Below are 21,039 nucleotides of genomic sequence, written 5' to 3' on the forward strand. Positions count from 1 at the left end.
CAGTATACTAAATGACGAACTTTGTTAAACTAGATTGCATGTATTTATTTTAAAGCATGTTCTCAATTCACTTTCTGTGGTTGAGTGAAGACTAGATTAGAATAAAAAATCTTATTTTTTCCCACCCAAAACAGGGGTGGGGCTTCCCACTCGTGTGTTGTTGTTGTTTTTTTGACATACCTGCCAGTTCCACTCCACGTGCATGTTCTTTGACGGCTTTTCAGTCATTCACACGTTGCTGCTGAATGTGTTACCTCCACACTTGTCAAACCTTGTCATTAACCCATAGACACCTTTTTTGTATTCTTTTCCATTCTTTCGCATGTGCTCCAAATAAAAATGTTTTGTGTAAAACAATCCTGTATTGGTACTGAGACCCTTTGTTACAATTCCAGTCTGTTTGTCTTGTGGACTTTTAGTTTGTATGAGTTCCTGTTTCCTGTCCTGTGTTGTAGTCCTTTGTAGTTCTTTTGTTCGTTGGTCCTTCGTTAATTATCTTCCCAAGTGTTTCTTGTTACTTCGTTTTCCCCAATGTATTTAAACCCCAGTGTTTCTTTTGTTTATAGTGTGAGTCGTTAAATGTTTGATCGTGGTCCTGTGTCCCTGTTATTTATGGATTACGTTATTTCCTTTTTCTTTGATTATTTTGTCTTTTGTTGAATAAATTCTTAATTGCATGTGGATCCACTGCCTCGCCTGCCATGCATTACAACCTTAAAGAAAATGAGTGAATTTCTTCAGAAATTAGAAACCTTCTCTCAATTCGCAAAATGTTAGAATGTTAGCATTATATAAAAACTTTACTGTAATAAGATTGAAAAAGTAATGATATAAAAAATATATTGAAAGTATATTTGTTTTGCTGTACAGCAATTTTACCAAAGAGTATATAGGGAATTTAAAAGTACATTGCCCAAATTCATTATGGTAATAAGAATTTAGAGTGAAATCTGGTTTATTTAAAGGGCTAGTTCACCCAAAAATTAAAATTCTGTCATCATTTACTCATCCTCTTGTCATTTCAAACCTGTATGACTTTCTTTCTTCTGCAGAACACAGAAGATGGCAGCCATTGACTTCTATTGTATGGACACAAAACCAATGTAAGTGAACAACAACATTTTTCAAAATATCTTCTTTTGTGTACTGCGGAAGAAAGAAACTCATATAGGTTTGACATGAAAGAGGTGAGTAAATGATGACAGAATTTTCATTTTTGGGTGGACTATCACTTTAAATAAACCAGATTTCACTTTAAATTCTTATTACCATAATGAATTTGGGCAATGCACTTTTAAATTCCCTACATACTCTTCGGTAAAATTGCTTTTTTGCTATTTTGTGTAAATGCTGAATAACAATGCATATTTTGTTCCACTAATAAACAAATCTATAAACCAGATATTAATACTCTCCACAGAGACACCTGATTCATTTAGAAAAAAAAAAATGTTTGTTTATAACATCATAATTGTTCTAGAATTAACCACTAAAATGCTAATCTGTCTTAAACTGTTAATAACATTGGGTGTGTACAAAAATGTACTGTTATACAATAACATCATTCATGTTAATAGATCAAATAATCTGTGTGTTAATGAATAACAGATTTAAAATAAAGCTCAGCATTTCAGAATCTTATACATTCATTATGTATATACAGTAGCTAGATTATTTATAAATTGCTGTTACTTCACTCCACAAAGCAGATCTTCTACAAAAATCCAACCATACTGTACGTCATACACCCGTGGATGGACAAAGGATCAAAGCCTTGGATACCATCTTGATGGATAGCAGATGCAAAGAGGTGCTGTTCCTGAAAGCCGTGTGTTTGGTTTAGATCTTTGTACTCTGAGAAAATTAGTACACGTACAGAAAGAAATTAATGGCATGACACATGAACACAGCATGCAGAAACAATGGTTGGGCAACTCATAGTTTAGATCCGGGCTGAATCATGAATACAATTTCTTTTCATATGCCGGTATTACATGGGATACATAAATTAAGGTTGATTTGTATAAAACAAAATGTGTTTATTTTCTTAAAAAATGTGAGTTTTTTTCCTATGCAAAACTTGATGCTGCTAGGTGAGGCGCCTTCGAAAAATCGCCTCAGGGAATCTCAGGGTGCTGTGAATGCCCCCTGTTGGAAAAGTCGTGGCATTGCAGCTCTACTCATTTGCTACTGTGTGTGAATTTGAGACATACCACATGAAATTCTTACAGTTTAGGACTTGAGTGTTTCATACATCGCAAAGAGTGAATTAACAAACATTGTTTGGATTTGTAAAGTGTGCTGTATTGGTATATAAATGTATATATACGGTACCATATCTTTACCCAGGACATTAACATAATTCTTGCACTGATTTTAGTTTTCTCTTCAACAAAAAATGACTAAATAAATAAATGACTTAAAAGTGGAGAGTTAAGTAAGAAGAAGAAGAATAATAGTAAGATATGTATGAAGGCTCGCCAGCAGCAGAGGTGGATAGTCATGTTTACAAGTCACTATTCAGAGCAGATAGAACATACCCATCTCTCAGATAACCCTGTTCAATGTGCTATAACTAACTTCTTCATAAAACGTTTAAAGTCTGTGAAGTAGTGTGATTTTTTTGCCATCACTCCTACAGTTGATGGTCTTGTTGTTCTCCAAGGCTGGAGATGCAGCGATGTTTGCTGTAGTTATTGTAATTTATTTCCAGTAGGCCTACATAAAATGTGCAAAATGTTTTTTTTCATCATAGTCAATGGAACATATAGGCATGTCTGTGATTTGTTTAATGAAACTGTAGTGCAATTTTAGAAACAAATTGCCCCACCCTTAAATAAGACAAATAAATTAAACGTATTTTGATTAAATGTAGATCTGATTGTGTATACCACGTATAGACGTGACATTTTTTTATTTGTTGTGAAAATACAAATAAATAAAATGTCAAAATTTTGTTTTAATTGATGGACTGGAAAGTGATAGAAAAACAACCGAAAAGAAAACTAAAAGTGTCTTTTCATGAAGTTGTTTGAGAAAATCCAAATTCCCCACCAAGCATGCTGATATACAAATTGTGGCTACGCTGACATAATACAGCTTTTGGTTTCTAAAGTTTTTGGTCACTATAATTCCCCACCATTTCTCTAATGTCATAGTTTGATGACATTATTGTCATACCCAGTTGTAAAGTGAACTCAGTATTAATAATAAAAAGAAACATGTACATCCATAATTTACAATATATAAATTCTTATAACAACGTCCATTGCATGTTGAAATATACAGTCACTTACCGTTCCATATGCACAGCACACGTATGTGCTTTACCTCCATGCCAGTATACTGTGTTTTGACACCCTGTATGGGCCTCTATAGCATTTAAGTGTCCATATTGATACTGGCAGGAACAAAGGCAGGTCTGGGATCAGCTGACTGCAGTATGATACAAGAGGGAATGGCTGGAATGTGCGGAGACTATGTTTTGCGGTCTGCTGATCTGAGTCGCACAAAAGTGTTCTTGTTATCACATTAATTTGTGCTTTACTCTGCATTATGGTCTGAATTTGTGTAGCTATTTGGAGTACTTGAAACACAGAGGTTAGTGAGACTGTGTAATGCACTGTGACTTTCAAGATGTGTAAGCAAAACCACATAAATGTGATCCCTATAAAAAGACAGTTTGCCCAAACATGAAAATGCATCATGTTGCTGCCGGTCACTATTCTCTTTCATTGTATGGAAAACTTTTATTTAGGGTGCCTTTTCAAACAGCTTTACAGTTAAAGGGATAGTTCAGCCAAAAACAATTAAGAATTCTGTCATCATTTACTCACCCTTAGGAAAAATGATAATGGAAGTCAAAAGTGTCCCAGAACTGTTTGCTTTCCTACATTCTTCAAAATATCTTCTTTTGTGTTCAACAGAACAAAGAAATGTATAAAGCAAGTTTTCCTACTAAAGGTAGTCAATGGTGGCCAAGAACTGTTTGGTTATAAGCATTCTTCCAAATATATTTCTCTGTGTTCATTGGAATAAAGAAATCATACAGATTTGGAACAAATTAATGACAAATAATGACAGAACAAGTGCATGTTTTGATTTTGTAGTAACCGGACATTGTTTAAGATACTTCTGTTGTATTCCAGTCAGAAAGTAATACATTGTAAATGATAAAAGCTATTTTGGGTGAACTGTTACTTTAAGGCACTAATTTAGTTTTCCATTTCCATTTCCTCTTCTTGGTTTATGATTTAAATACATAAATCAAGAAAAACTGAGTTGACGCATCACAAGTTTCTAATGAGCCTTAGAAAACTGCAATTGGTTCTACCAAATTTTACTTTATATGCGCTATTACAACTGAGAATATAAAGTCTCTTTTGACAGTTTATAATAATCTGTCACAAGCTTCATTTGTGCCCTTTAAAGAATATAACTGTGACCAGCATGTCAGTTGTGTGACTTTAAATGTAACCTTTTAATGTCCATTATAAGGTTTTATTTCAACTTGGAAATGTTTTGTCCATTTCAAATAAAGTAAATATTAAGTACTAATGGCATATATCGTTTTGAAACTATGACAGATATGGTCAATCTCCTCACTGATTAAATAAGAGCTGTCGAAACCTGAAGGACTGTAATTGAAGATTCACCGCCCCCTTGCGGCAGCTTTGCATTTACTGCAAGGATCCTGAATTAAATCATTGATGCACATGCATCGCCCCGTTTTAATATGCGCCTAATAAAAAACAAGCACCTTTTTGAAGGGGGTAACATATAGGCACATGCAAAATGACACTATCAAATGCAAGATAGTAGTAAATTCACTGGACGTGAAGAAACACATACTGTGTAGGCTTTAAACATGATATATACAGTATCTCACAGAAGTGAGCACCCCTCACATTTTTGTAAATATTTTATTAAATTGTATTAAATGTACACTGTTATACAAGCTGTACACGCACTACTTTACATTGTAGCAAAGTGTCATTTCTTCAGTGTTGTCACATGAAAAGAATAAAATATTTACAAAAATGTGAGGGATGTACTCACTTCTGTGAAATACTGTATATATACGTGTGCGTGAATATATTATGCTTTTTGATTGAGATTTAGTGGTGCAAATGAGCCCAAGGTGACTTTTCGAAGCGTAGTTACAAGATTCCTTATTTGTGGAATGATCCATGTAATATTTAGCATCAAATGTAACTTAATTCAGAAACAAAAGGTGAGATGTTAATATTCTATTGATAAAAGGTTATCACTCGCCTCAAGCAGTGGATTTTAACTAAGTAATAGACATTTTAAAAGTTTATTTTTCTTTAGTCTATTACCCAAAACTGTGAAATATTGCAATTGCCTGCATACTTGCATAAAATGAACCTAAAATTAAAATTATAGTTACTTAATTACTTAAATAGACCATTTTATAAATTTTATATTTTTATAAAAAGTGGAGACCACACAGCATTTTTAATCAAGCATCCCTTTTAATACCGGTCACCTGTTTTACAAAAAATGCAATAATTCAGTGTTAATGAAATTAGCAACAGTATAGCGTGTGTTGACAGTTGAGGAGGACGCCTCTTTCTTTTTGAGGACTCTGTTATCACACTTGCAGCACGTTGCAATGGTGCTTCTTGTCAGGATTTAGCACAGATTCAACCCATAATTCACCACTGATACCTTAATATATCCCACTCCAAAATAAGCCCGTCCGGAAAAAAAAATCAGCATGATTATCAATTCTGCATGTGAGGAAAAGCATTTATTTCTTTAAAATGGGACTCTTGTGCCTCTGAGTTTAGGGTTTCAAGAAATGAGCCAAAAACATAAGTATCAGTAGATCCTAACAGCTATTTAATCTTTAAAACAACACAAATATCCTCAATGCTCTGTTTATGAAAGGATAAAAATCTCTCTGGCCGAAGAGATCTAACAAAAGTAGTATTCAAAGTACATCAACTGAAAAAGGGTAAAGTGAACGAAACGTCAACGAATCTAACCATCCCGTCTATCGGATGCCTTTGTTCTTGGATGTCTACTGAATATGAGGAAAGCCAGGTGGAGGAGTCGACAAGGGTACGAGGATCTGAGTCCAGTCAGCGCCGTTCTGGGAGAACTGGACAGCAGGTTGGAGTGCGCAGGGATCAGTTTAGATCTGGTAAACAGGGCTGGAATCTGGGTTATTGTCATCGGTTGATTCGTTGGCTTTATGCACACCAAAGCCGTCCTTGGTTAACTAAAGTTCATAATTAGAGTATAAATTATCCCCACCATCCTGAAACAAAAAAACCCAATTCAGCAATATTCTGCAAATGTGGTAATATTGGGAACATTTGCTGATGGAAACGCAATTTTTTTGTAAAAGGAGAAAAGCGCGTACCCGTTCACATCCCTTGGTAAGCTGTCTGTTAACAGAATGAAGTAGTTGCTGTAGTTCCTGGACTGTCTGATTCAACCCTGCAGTCATCTTCTCCTTTCGATCAGTCTCCTCCTAAGGACATTGAAAAAAGGGATGTCATGATTCACTCAGCTCAGGATGCGATGTGATTCATGATACTGATCTCACGATACGGTTTTTAACAAAATGAGTTGAAAAAAATTAGAAATGTATCTTTTTATTATTTTTCAAATGCTGCACGCTTTTCCAAAAAACTTTCATTTCAAATATCCAAACTAAATGGCAATTTTAAAACAAAACCCCCCCCAAAAAATCCTAAATTCTCTAAATATAAACAAACTAAGATGTCTGTGCTTACATTTTTTAAGACATATTAGCATATCCACGTTTACCAAGTTTGCAGTAAACACAGCGGCCCCTACTGTTCAAAACATGTACAGCGATTCATTTAACATCTCAACCCACTTAAAGGCAGGGTGTCCGATTTCCGAATTACGCTTGTTTAGACAAAGTCGGCCGAGTATCAAAACAACCTTGTAGCCAATCAGCAGTAAGGTGCACAGTGCACAGGACGGACATTAGCCGAGCCGAGCGCTGACGAAAGCGAAAGATGGGGGTAGGGGTGTGTCTGTTTTGGTGATTTGAACATCAACAACGGCTAAGAGAAATCGGACACCCCGCTTTTAAATGTCAAATATTTGAATCGATCTTCAACCGTCTCACTGTGAATCGTTACATCCCTATTGAAAAAACATTCAACGTCTGAGCATTCTACATCGACATGCTAGACTACATTCAAAGGGAAAGCTTTCACAAAAAAAGCACACTTCTAGAATAAATGTAAACTGTATGTTCATGCAAAACTTTCACCGTTTGTGTGAGGCTGCCGGTCTCTATCAGATGAGTCTGGCCTGCTTTGATGATCTCTGCCTGAATCAACTCCAGAGACTGCTGGGCCTGACCCCAACACAACACAACACGGATGGAATATCCAAGAGTTAATGTGGCAACAGAGCAAGTGCTTTAAAATCTTCTGTAGATTCACTGGCATGCTTTACCTTGTAAAGATCTCCGGCCACTTTCTGACGCTCGCTCTCCTCCATCTCGAGCTTACACAATGTCTTAGTCAGCTGAGTCTTGAGCTGAAACACAACAGCCATCAGACATCATGTTATTGGGATGTATAATCACTACAACAAATAACACAGTGTAACAAATTGTTAATTCGCCCAAATTTTTTGCAGTTCTTGTACAATTCTGTGGTGTTAATTATTGTGGTAATAATTATTTTCATGTTTTAGTGTATATTTAGCTCAAGTAAATTTTGAGCTTATATTATTAATTACGATATATCGGTATATTGCAAATATACAAAAAGAAAAACATTATTTTCCAATGGTCACTGTCAGAAAATTCTAGAAATTTCTGTAGTACAGGGAAGGTGGGATGAAGTGACGATGGGTGACTACGTCTGGTCATAAAAGACAAAAACAATCAAATGTACACTTCTGAAGTTTTGGACGACTCATTTTTAGTAACTGTTATGTTAAACTGTTGTTTTAAGCTCAGTGTTAAGCCAGTACCTTGTCATTTCTGCGTACGAGTAATAATACCAAAATGTATAAATGTGTGAAAAATTATGTATAAATGTTTTTTTTTGTGAGTACCGTCGATGGTAATAAAAATGTATGTGATTTTCGTATTCAGCATGTTAAACTTCATAAAGAGACCGTAAAAACTCAAGTGAAACACAACTTTAAAAAAAATGTGTTAAATTGAGTAATGATTATATATGGAAGACGTGTACCAAGAAAAACCTCTTTATTGCATTGCTTTATTGAAGTGGTTACATCAACCTTGTGTGTTGCTTTATTTCACTGCACTTTGCCCAGCTTTGTTTTTGTCACAAGTGAATAAAGTAACCACACTGTACTTTGAAACTTCAAAGTTTAAAACACTCACCAATAGACATTAGTTCAGAGAACAGAAGATTAAAGCTACAGTTTGTAAAAACCGCCGCTAGAGGGCGCACGATCAAAACAACAACAATGGCATAGCTTGATGATGCTGTGAAGGATCATGGAATGATGGGATCTGTTGTCTTCAACTCCACCGCTGATGGCCATCAATCAGACGGGAACGAGAAGTCATGTTAGCGGATGAGGTAAAGTAATGAAGTTTTATAAATGTTGCATATAATTGTGGTTCATAAATAAATGACTGCTCGAAACAAGCTAGTGGCTTGCTAGAAGCTAGACACTACTTCCGCATTTGTCCACGACACTGTTGTCATGTGGTTTCTAAGTCAGTAAAGGCGGTAACAAAGGGTAACGAGGATATGACGCCATTGACAGGCGACAGCACAGCCCCGTGTCACTGTTTAGAATGGCGATTTTCTCACGATTTACAAGTAGTTGGAAACATTGAGATATCGTAAGTACTCCGCTGAACAAAATATATATAACACTGGCCTAGTGGTTTTTGGATATTTTACTGCAAAATTGTTACAAACTGTACCTTTAAATAATAGACAATCCCAAAACGTTGAACAAATAAGCAACTGTGTGAGTAACAGACAAGAGCCAAGCATTCAGTGACTGCCGCTTCAAGATCTTAAGCAGAAGTGTCAGTTAAGCAGAAGTGTCAGTGAGTCAGATGTGACAGTAGCTGTGACCACAGAGTAAACAGAAAGTGAGGTATTAGATGACAGATTAAGATATAAACCAGGCAAGGTCAATCCGTCATCTCTATTTTTTTTATATAATCTGGCTTCAAAGTATGTCCTTTCATGAGGGCATTTAAAGTAACATCAAATCCTTAATTACGTGTGTTGATGGATGATAAATCAAATTTAAAGCCACAGTTCATCCAGGAAACCATCAATTTAAGAACCCAAATTTACACCTGAATAGTTTAGCAATCAAAGATAACGGATAGCAACACCTTGCCATAATATTCCAGCCCCCTGAAGCAACCACGTGACAGCATCTCAAGAACAAAGTGAGCTACTTTAGTTTAACCAGAGAGGCAGCTTACCAAATTCAGCTCCTCGTTCTGCCTGACGGCCTCTGTGTACGAGCCGTCAAGTTTGCTTTGCAACTCGGTCAAGAGATCTCTGAGCTGTAATGAAGTTTGAGATGTTTAAGCAACGAGTGGGGGGATGGAGCTTGGATACGAGCAATCATGAACATGGTAATGTGTGTCATTTCCGACATGTCCATGTCATAATTTCAGGGCTTCTAATGAACACTGAACGGTTGGGTTTGTGTGTGTGCTACAACATGCTAGCAGAATCCTTGTAGCAGATTATTATCATGGGTTTCTATATTAATATCGTTTGTTGTTCTTAAAACAACATTCCTATCAACCAGTCAGTCCTTCATTTTGGTCAAATATAACATGTCCAAACCAGACATTAGGTGATAAACCATGTTTATGCTACTTTTCTCAACTATGATTGCTAATGGCTGGAATACACTACAAGACTTAAAATCGGAACAGATTTTTTAAAAATAGACATCATACACTTGCAGAATTTTTGAAAGTTTCAGATAGAAACACACTAACTGATCAAAACTGCAGACTGGCACAGACTTTCTGCAACAAATCCAGACTGAAAATCTGGGCAAAATCTGAGCAAAAGTCTTGTAGTGTATTTTAGCCTTAAAGGAACAATACGGCGTTTTTAGGAGGATCTATTGACAGAATATAATATGCAAAACTATTTCTTCAGAGGTGTATAAAGACCTTACGTAATGAACCATTAAATTTGTAATACCTTAGAATAAGCGGTTTATATCTACATACAGAGCGGCCCTACATGCATTGAATTCGCCGCCATGTTTTGTACAGCAACCCTAAACGGACAAAGAACTCTGCAACGCGCGTTTCCTCTTCCTCTCCACTGTGGTATCGTTATTCGGTATGTTACTCACAAACTGATCCGAATCAAAGCAACCTCCTCGGGGGTGATTTTTAGACGATCTTTCTCTCCAACGTGTCTCTCTGCTGGAAAGTATCTCCATAGATATCTGTGAGTATCTCTGCTAAAAGCCTTAGTACTGCGGGTCCTAACACGTCTCTGCTGGAAAGTCTTTATAACACATGTCCTAGCTCCTGTCTGACTTTTATCCTTCTTTTTAAACTTAAAATCCACAAACCTTTTATTTTATGTAATAAATAAGACATAGCTCTTTCTACAGTCTTTCTAATGCCAGCAAAATCTCTTCCCTGCGTCAACATGAGAACGACATCTTTTTGTACTGTGGTGGCCACCGTCGTGTTTGGACTGAGCGATTCGTGGCAAATCTATAATACAACGCTAGTGGCCGCTGTTAATCAAAAACCGCGCCTTTAAGAGACGCTACCTGCTGTAGCTCCGCCCACTGGGAAACATCATTAAATATGTTGAATACAATGCATGATTGACTGCGCTACTGGAAACTTATCATATCCTATGAGGAACGTCGTTTGAAAAGCAACAAAAAATGGAAGAAAAGCGAGAAACTGGTTGGTACGTCTCAACTGAATCCTATATTTTAAAATTGTGGTCAGGGTTTAAATGAATGTAACTGCTGTGCAACCTTACTACCTTCGCTAAAACCTTGCATTAATATTAATTTACGAAAGCTCTCCATCCTTAGTCCAGACATAACTAAACATTCTACAAAAGTTCTTCAAGTTTATGAGCTTTGGGTTGATCTTGTGGTGAATACAAAAATACATTTCATCACTGCAACAGTCTGAACTGAGAACAAACAGAGAAAATACCAAACACCTATGAAGAGTTGTTTTGCTGCTCAAATAAAACAATGTTAGCCATTTATAACCTACAAACGCAAGCAACAAACCAAAACAAAGGAACGAAAGACAGAAGTGTAATGTTTTTTGTTACCGGACTCAAGACAATTAAATCGTACTTCTCTGACTTCTGACACATAGGTGGCGCTCTCACGCTCCGCTCTCTCCAGTTCAGATTCAAGGTGCTGTTTGTCTCTCCGTAACTGCAATACAAACATTGTAAAACGGTATTCAAATGTCATCCACGGGCTTCTAGGGCAGTTTTGCTTTTCAAATGTAGGCCTATGTTGTCGTTTGTATAGCACAGGTCCCTGCGGCCAATAACTACAAGTGAACTCACACTCTCCAGATCTCCATCTGAGCCGAGTCTGTCCACTTCCTGTTCCAGTGCAATTACCCTCTGCGTCATCTAAAAATAATGGGATCTACATTTTATTTTACAATCTGACGGTTTCATTCGTGTTAATATTTAGGATATACTGCACTGTGTTAGTTACAGGAGTGTAGCAATGCTTTACAGTGTATTGTGGGATTGACATTTCTTTGGTGACAAACCTCTTTAAGATCACACTGTGACTTCTCCAACTTCTCTCTCCAGCGTATTTCTTCCTCTTCCACGCTGCTCTGCAGCCGCTGCAGGATTCCTTCCTGTGTACATACACAACACCAATAAACCGTTTAGTAACACTGTGAATAAACAGCTAACATCCGTCATATCGATATACAACATTAACGTTAGATCAAGCATTTAGGCTATAGAAAACAGCTAACAAATTATCCACAGCTCACCGTTTCTGCCAACACCTTCTTGTACGTCTCACAATCTTTCTGTAGAACTTTCTGGACCTCCTCGGATTCCTTCAACTTTTCCGCTAAACCCTGTCGAGGAAACAAACGCTCAATTCTTCAACCAAGAAAAAACATGCGCACGCACTCACACATAGTATAACAACTTTCGACTTGTTCGGCATGCGACGCGCAGCAATATAACTTTTCTGGAAAATATCAAACTAATCTATACCTGGTCATCTCCAGCCCTAGAGGAAGCGGCAGAGGTCATCTCCGCGGCAACAGCGTGCCCTTTAGCCGCACACTCCTTCACAGATGTCTCATATTTCTGCAGCCACTGCTGGTGGTTCTGAACACATGAGAAAAGAAATGTACATTAGATCTGCATATATCCAATGAATGAAAAGTTTATTTTAGGTGTAGGGTACCTGGTCGGTGGGCAGAGGCACGTGTGGCAGGAGTCTGTGCAGCAGCGCTCGGCATTCAGCCTCTGCAGACTCCAACACCGTATGATGTTCCTGTAGATAAGAACACAAAATCACACTCCATCAATTCAAGTTATAGCTACAAATATACAAGCTCATTACATTTCATATCACAACTCCATAAACCACACCAAAATGTGCCTGAATCAGTGTAGAGCAAATGACATTTTCCAACTCAAACAGTGACAGCTTCACCACAAAAACTGTTAAAAGACTGGTTAGTCAACTATATTTTAGTATAACTATATAGCTTTGTTTTAACATTCTTACTCTTTTTTTTAACTTTAAGTTTTAACTGCGTATCATTTATTAACCCGCATGTCATTCCAAACCTGTATGACTTTCAAAGGGGTCCAATGTTGTTCGGTTATCACCAACATTTTTCAGAATATCGCATTTTGTGTTATGCAGGAAAAAAGAAAGTCAGACCAATTTTGGATGACATGAGGGCGAGTAAATGATGAAAGAGTTTTCAGAAACTATACGTACACTTATCTTGTTTTAAGAATGTAAAAAACCCTAAAAAAGAAGACAAAATTGTTCTTCTAAGTGACCACTAGAAAGCTTTATAAACAAAAGCATTTGACCACGCAGTTCTAGTTTTTCACCATCTTTTTTTTTCAAAACACTCAAATTCTCGTAAATGCATACAAGTAATCTAAAGTAAATATCAACACTGAGTCGAAGTAAAATGAACAGTTTGGGTCTCCTGTACAAACACTGGAGGGTTTCACAGTCTAAATAAATCATTAATGTTGTCAAATGTTCATTAAACATGAAAACCCTACAACAATTACAAATAAATAAGGAATAAACAAATCAATAAATGAGACAAATAATAAATAAATAAATTTCTACTACATCCAGCACACTTCCCAACACATATCGACCAATCGAGTGAGTAAAAGGATTAAAAATTAAAGCTGCAATCTGGAAATTTTGCCTCTCTATTGCCATCTCAGTTTGAAAGATAAAATTGCAGGTACTTATCTTAATATCAGTGTTAATGGTATGTCAATCAAACTGACATTTCGTCAAAGCTCAACATAAATCAGCTTGCCATTGTGAATTGGGGTAAGATAATGAGACCGTTTCGAACACTTCTTTATATGTCCTACTATTTATTTTTAACCAAAAAAGTTACAGATTGCAGCTTTAAGTACTTCAATTAAAGGGCTAGTTCACCCAAAAATGAAAATCCTGTCATCATTGACTCACCCTCTTGTCATTTCACACATGTATGACTTTCTTTCTTCTGCATAACACAGAAGAAAATATTTTGAAGAATGTTGGTAACCCAACCAACCGGCACCCATGCACTTACACTGGTTTTGTGTTCATACAATAGAAGTGAACAGGTGCCGCCGCCGTTCGGTTACCAACATTCTTCAAAATATCTTCTTTTGTGTTCTGCAGAAGAAAGAAAGTCATAAAGGTTTGAAGTGACAAGAGGGAGAGTCAATGATGACAGAATTTTAATTTTTGGGTGAACTATCACTTCAAGCACTTCATGAACTCCAAACAATAGCATGATTAGACTACATCTATTAGTTCACAACACATTTTTCTTCTGTAACGTGTAATGACTAGATCCCGATTTTAATCCGTTGTGGAAACTGGCTTCCATAAGACAGCTGCTGGAGATGGGTTAGAGCACATGTTTTTGACGAATCAGTTAGCAGTTAGCCAGCGAACCGAGGCTCAGTTTAACTCCTCATGACGTAAGCAGGTTTAGACGTAACTCTGGGACTGTTTATAGGTCCACTGGTCTATGCCATTACAGGGTTGGTGGCCAACCCTGTGGATGGAAAGGGCAGGAGTATCAGACTACTGACAGATCTTCACACCTGGCAGGAGACAGCTGGTGAGGTCAGAGGTGTTTGGGAAAGGTAAAGACATGATGGATTCAACAGAACAAGTACACCTTACAAAATCATTCCATGGTGATTATAACTTCTTTGAATTTGTTCATTTCTTCTCTTCTCTTCAATTTGATTTAATCATAATAATATACATTTTATCATTCTTGAAAAATAAATGTGATGTAACTTAAATTGGTGGCAGAATTGTGAAAACCGGGGGTGGATGCATGCTGTGCAATAGGAAATTAAAGGAAGGTCACGTGACAGTATAAAATCAATGAATGATCACATGACACAATGGGCAGAATATGATTCCTAAACTACTTATCATCTAATAAAAACAAACTGTTAGCTGCACACTCATTTCGAGCATCCCAGATTTACACATACTGTATGTGTTCAAGAAAGTCAATTTAAAAAGAAACAGCAACGTTCAGCCAAGACGTGCCACACATCTGTAAGTATGAAGCTTCTTGCGACTGGTGGCATTCAATCCAGCGCATTAGCATCATGCAGTCGAGCGTTATGAAATGAGTATGCAGCTGTACATGTGAAAGTTAATGAGAATGCAGAGAACTTCACTGATCAATAAATGGCAAAGGCTTTGATTTGACTCTAGAGTGAAGTAGTTTAGCAGTTGTGGTGCGAACCTTTGCGCTCTTGTTGAGTTTTCCCTGAAGCAAGGTCTCTGTGGCTGACAGCGCCTCCATAGCGCTCCAGTTTTTCTCCCGTAGCTCCTAGTCAGTTTCAGAGAAACACCACTTTCAGTTCAGCCTACAGTCTTGCCAGCGACATGACTGTGCCACAAATACACTCTCGAAAATAAAGGTGCTGCTAACCGATGCCATAGAATAATCATTTTTTGGATAAAAAAAACACAAACGTATCCCGCAGCAGTACGCAAGTGTTCCCCAGGTCAATACCCAGAAATACCTCAAATACCTAAACTGCCTCTCTAACAAATCCTGATTTCTGTGGTACAACCTATTGTTATTCTTTCAAACAGAAATCGGGTGATAAGTCAACATGGGCTTGATGTTGATGAAAACAGGAAGGAACCAAAACGGTTGAATTAATGTGGCTGCGGTTTAAAAAAAAATTGTGGCTGCTGCTACAATATACTGTGTGCAAAGTATTTTCCACATCATCTCTCAGTTTTTTTCTGCATTGACTTTTGCATTGAAAATTTGCAGAATAAAGTGAAAATGACTGAAACTGAAGCCACTCTTATTGATAGGAGAAAGCGTATTAGTCTTAAATTTGAAAGAAAAAGGCAGAGCTCACGCAGAACCCCGTAAATGATAGGCTTTCCAATTTTGCTAAAATCTGTGGAGGTCATTTGTAGTGTTCTGCACACAGATTCATGCAAAAACAAGTTTCGGCAGAAATAGCCAAAAGCATGTTTTTAACCATATCAGATCAACCCAACCATAATATTGTCGCTGTCCTTCTGAAATCTTGGATGTCACTGTTTTTAAGGATAAGGAAAAGCGTTTTTAACCTCTTATAAAAATGGTTTTATCTTAACAACATAAACAAACGTTACTGCGCATGCGCACTTTTATTTTATTGATTGCAAAAACAAGTAGTGTTTTAGCTTTGATAGTTGATTAAATAATAATGTAAAACAACGGTAATAAAAATGCAGACACAATAAAAACGCCTTTTCCATGGGCCCTGTGCACGTTAAGGGGTTAATGATTAAATACTGTGTTGTCAAAGTTGACAAGCACTTTAATACTTTTTATTGGTTAGATATTTGATAACCCAGTGACAAGCAAAAAGGGTGACTAATAATAATGATTTATGGCAAAAATAAAAAATGGCGATATAAGGTTTCAGAAGGAGAGCAGCTACAGTATATGAAGGCTTCCCTGAAAACATGAGAAGCATTCAGCAGGAAACAAGGTTTCTCAAACTCATCACTGACATACAGCAATTCTAAAACCTTCCTACAGCTTTGCTAAATGATGTATATCGCAAAAGGCCCAAAGCCACCATTCAAATGACCCGCTTTACATGCACATTAGCATGAGCATCTATAGAATAAGCTAAAGGAGGAGCTGCAAGGCAGCACGACTCCTCCTCACTTACGTTGTTTTTCTTGCGATGAAGCTCCACGGATTCCTTCAACCCAACCAGTTCTGCCTGAAGTTCAGTTAGATGTTTGTCCTTCTCAGCCAACCTGAGGACACAGAACAGCACGTGTGTGTGTCATACTCCTTTGTTATACGGGAACGTCAGCAAAGCATGCTGTCAGGAGGATTGGACTGTAGCTACAGGAATATGATACTTACGCTGTTAATAATTCTTGGCTTTGCTGTGGAAAACAAGGGACAAACAATTATATGACCATTGCAAAGTAAATTCTGAATCATCTAGTTTTTAAAATCGGCTTTTAAAATGTTCTGAATTTGTCAGAGCTTTTACCTGTTGTAGTGCCTTCAATTCCCTCTGCATCCTCTCAACCTCCTGGTCCTTAACTGATAACCTATGACAAACGTGCACTTATAAACGAGGCGCCTTCATTTCAAGCACTAAAATAAGTGTTACACCCTGCACTGGATGTGATGTGACGTGACAAAAGACAATAGAACCCATTAGAATTCGACATTTTGCCCACACTGGATGAGCCGAAAAATGTCTTTTTGTGTGTTGCATCTCGCCGCTCACGTCAGGTGTAGACAGGGTGTTACAGACAGTGAAAACAATATTGATGATGCATACCAACATTGATTCATAATGAAGTAATTTTCATCTGAAAAGCTATAAAAATGACACCACATAGTTGTTGTATCACACAAAATAATTTTAGAGACAAATAAAAAAATCAATTAAGAAGTGATCATTTTTGGAATATTTCAAGTCATTACATTTTAAAATTACAGTTATTTTATAAATAGATTGAACTTTCCCAATTTTTTTCTTGGTCAATTTTACTTGTGACATTTAAGCGTTCTGTTAAAGGGATACTCCACCAAAAAATGACAATTCTGTCATGAATTACCCCCAAACCTGTTTAAATTTCTTTGTTCTGTTGAGCACAAAGAAAGATATTTAGAAAAATGTTAGAAACTGACATTTCTGGGACATCATTGACTACCATAGTAAGTTGAATTGTTCGCTTTCCTAAATTCTTTAAAATATCACATTTTGTGTTCAACAGAACAAAAAAAATAATGCAATATTTTTTCCTACTATGGTGGTCAATGATGTCCCAGAAATGTCAGTTGCTAACATTTTTCCAAATATCTTTCTTTGTGTTCAACAGAACAAAGAAATGTATACAGGTTTAGAACAACTTAAGGGTGAGCAAATAATGACAGAATTTCATTTTTGGGTGGAGTATCCCTTTAAGACGAGTAAACTTCAAGGTGATCTATAAGCTGTTTGAATACTACATACTGAGCCTGTAGTGCCTGGAGTTTAGTGCTCATGTCTGCGTTTAACTCCTGGGTTTCTCTACTCCTCAGCTGTGCCAGTTCAGTGTTCAAAGCCTTTACCTTCTCTTCTAGATCCTGTAGACACACACACACATTCAGATTTATAGATACATTAGTTTACAATACACCATTCAAACAGGTGTTGACTGTTTAACAGTAATAAAGAATCTATGTGGAACACACTCACCTTCATTACCTTCTTTCTTTCAGATTCATCGTTCAGCGCTAACTGTAAACTCTCCTCGACTGATCTGATTTTCTCATCCTTCTCTTGAATCCTGATAAAAACAAAGCATTTTACCACATTTTCATCAGGAATTCTACCTTATGTTTTATGGCATTAAGTGTATGTTTTGAAACAATAAACATAGGGCATTTAACAAGCTAACGCCTTCCATATTTGGAAGAATGCTTGTAACCAAACAGATCTTGGACTCCATTGACTACCATAGTACGAAAAATTACTTTATTATTTTTTTGTTCTGTTGAACACAAAAGAGGATATTTTGAAGAATGTAGGACAGCAAACAGTTCTGGGCCACTTTTGACTACCATTGTCATTTTTCCTACTATGATAGTCAATAGGGTCCAAGAATTGTTTGTTACAAGCATTCTTCCAAATATATTTCCCTGTGTTGAACCAAACAAAGAAATTTATACAGATTACAGTAATTTAATCACAAATGACATAAAAGATATTTTTTAAACATACTTTTGCTGTAGCTCCTCTAGTACTGTTCCTGACATCGCCTAGGAAAAGGAAACGAGGAAAAAAATAGGTGAGTGCAAAAAGCTGCGATGGTTGTTGAATACATTAAATTCTTTCCTCTGCATATTTTGACATATTTGCGCATTAAAGTTTTCACTACCTGTTCTGCGCTCTGTTTCTGTACTGCCTCCAGTTGCTCTTTTAAACCTTCATACTGTTTTCTTATGTCCTATTAAAAAAAAGACAAAGACACCTTCATGAAATTGTTCGGGAATGACAGATCTTCAGAAAAGAGAGTTTTGGATCAAAAGTCTATTAAAACTAATAAAAGGAACAGTCAGAGGTCTATAAATCACTGCCTTGGAATGATAAGGTTCTATCTGACATTTTTGTCAAAATTAAGTTATTCATATAATCATATTCAGTGACGAATTATTTACATTATGTGATGTTTTTTCTTTACGTCGTGTACATTTTTTAGAAAACAAAAAGGTTTTATCTACATTGTCAAATGAATGGAAATACTTTAAAGCTTGCTATCTCAAAACTGCTCGGAACGCAGATAGAACCTTACAATTCAAAGTCGCCGAAATGACCATTAAAATAACCATGTAATTTCACCACATTTAAAAACACCCAGAAAAAAAGTCTAAATGTTTACAAAACGATCAATCATACACCAGTCACTTCTCTTCTGTGGCTTTACATTGTTGTAACACATGAAACATCCTCATTCACCTTCAATTCATCTTCCTTATTGGCCACCTGTATGAGACTGGACTCCAGCAGGGTCTCCACCGTCCTCACCTTCTCATCACGCTGTTGTAGGCTGAGAACACAACACAGAACATAACGCCACACTGAATCATCCATCCATGATGAACCACATATATATCACAAGAGAGATTGATTTACGCTGTGTAAGCGGGCCGCTTATAGACATGTTATGACAGATCTGATGTAAAGAACTACACATGACAAACAGATACTTAGCACGTTATATGCGAATAAGATTTGAGACCCAAGCAGGTATATAGCCCAGGCCAAAATGAATGAACTCACCTCTGCTGAAGCTGATCCATAGACACGACCTGAGAAAGACACACGAGTAAGAAGAATGAGTGACTGTTTATGTCCACTATTGGATTTTTTAAAGAATCGATGCAAACCTGCTCAGAAATCTGTGCCTGCAGTTTCTGGAGGTCTACCTTCAACGTCATGTTCTCATTGCGCATGGCCTGTGAAGAGAGAGAGAGAGAAATGCATCCATTACGCTGAGGAAACCGTACTGTAACTGGAGTGAAAAAGGCAACACTTGCCTGCATGTTGGTCTCCCGGCTGGCACCGCTGCTCCTCTCTGCATTGAGAGCATCTTCTAGACTCTTTCTCTGTAGCTCTTTCTCAGCCAGTCTAAAGAGGGAAATGTGTCAACTAACATTTAATCTGAGGTATAACAAAAGGCCAACTGTCTTGCAACGTGACCTAACCAGACAGAACGCGATAAACTGCCAAGTGTTACACATGAATGAAAACCAGTTGTGATCGCAACAAGCTGGGGCGATCAAAATCTTGTATCAATGCAAAATATCTCGTTTCTTTCTTTCTTCTGCAGAACACGAAAGAAGATATTTTGAAGAATGTTAATAACGGAAAATGGCGGTACCCGTTGACTAGGATGGGCTTTCTGTCCGTACAATAGAAGTGAAAGGGTACCGCTCTTGTTTGGTTACAGACGTTCTTTAAAATATATTCTTTTGTGTTCTGCAGAAGAAAGAAAGTTATGAGCAAATGATAACAGATTTTCATTTTTGGGTAAACATTCCCTTCAAAACATATTTGGTTGCGCTGGGAAGCTCCGTTGCCATTGACAGAGAGAGTTGCGTCAACTCCATTGACTCATATGGAACAGTTTTTTCACAGCAATGGCGGTTCATGGAGCTTCTCATTAGTTCCCGGAAGTTACTAGTAACGCATGGAGCTGCGGCTAAACAGACCGATTGTGATGAACTTTTAACCAATTTAAAGACGCAAGTCATTTAATGAATAAAAAAATGAAATAAATAAAGCATTTAAAGAGAAAACATAACTTCCTGGAACCATCTGAAGGCTCCATGAATCACGTGACACCCGAAAAAATTGAACTTCCGTTGTCGCGACTCTCTTCTCTCAACAGCTCTGGCACTAGTCATTTTGTTGCTTCGCACAGCTTTCTTAAGCACTTGAAACGTGTCACGTCCTGTCTGGTTAGGACGTGGCGTTAAGAAACAAAAAACGGCTTCCTCTGAGAGGTCGTCACTTACAGTTTTTGAAGCTCCTCAAAATGTGATAATGTCGTAGCCTGAGAGAGAAGAAAAAAGCTGTGACTGCGACTGCCAATCAACAAGCAGAGACAAGATTCACACATCTGCAAACAAACCTGAGTGTTGATCTGAGCCTGAAGGTTATCGATCTGAACTTTCAGCGTTTTGTTTTCGTTAAGAAGATCCTGCAAGCAAACACAATTTGCCACTGTCAGCATCACTGTAATAAACACGCATCAGAA

General features: G+C 37.2%; 1 protein-coding gene across 1 annotated transcript in view; it reads right to left on the minus strand.

The window, feature by feature from the left end:
• Positions 1-5,475: 5,475 nt before the first annotated feature.
• The window catches only part of ktn1 (kinectin 1), a 37,540-nt gene continuing 21,976 nt past the window's right edge, over positions 5,476-21,039 (minus strand). Inside the window, exons 20-36 of the mRNA XM_057343467.1 lie at positions 17,976-18,066; positions 17,751-17,863; positions 16,776-16,836; positions 16,643-16,665; positions 16,440-16,530; positions 14,996-15,082; positions 12,427-12,516; positions 12,231-12,347; positions 11,999-12,088; positions 11,765-11,857; positions 11,550-11,618; positions 11,329-11,412; positions 9,446-9,529; positions 7,468-7,551; positions 7,280-7,366; positions 6,392-6,502; positions 5,476-6,286 (exon numbers count right to left, since the gene is read on the minus strand). Coding sequence (XP_057199450.1) covers positions 6,248-6,286; positions 6,392-6,502; positions 7,280-7,366; positions 7,468-7,551; positions 9,446-9,529; positions 11,329-11,412; positions 11,550-11,618; positions 11,765-11,857; positions 11,999-12,088; positions 12,231-12,347; positions 12,427-12,516; positions 14,996-15,082; positions 16,440-16,530; positions 16,643-16,665; positions 16,776-16,836; positions 17,751-17,863; positions 17,976-18,066 — 1,414 coding nt within the window. The 3' untranslated portion in view covers positions 5,476-6,247. The remainder of the gene's footprint in view (positions 6,287-6,391; positions 6,503-7,279; positions 7,367-7,467; positions 7,552-9,445; positions 9,530-11,328; positions 11,413-11,549; positions 11,619-11,764; positions 11,858-11,998; positions 12,089-12,230; positions 12,348-12,426; positions 12,517-14,995; positions 15,083-16,439; positions 16,531-16,642; positions 16,666-16,775; positions 16,837-17,750; positions 17,864-17,975; positions 18,067-21,039) is intronic.

Source organism: Triplophysa rosa, linkage group LG10 (assembly GCF_024868665.1).
Source record: "Triplophysa rosa linkage group LG10, Trosa_1v2, whole genome shotgun sequence".
NCBI lineage: Eukaryota > Metazoa > Chordata > Actinopteri > Cypriniformes > Nemacheilidae > Triplophysa > Triplophysa rosa.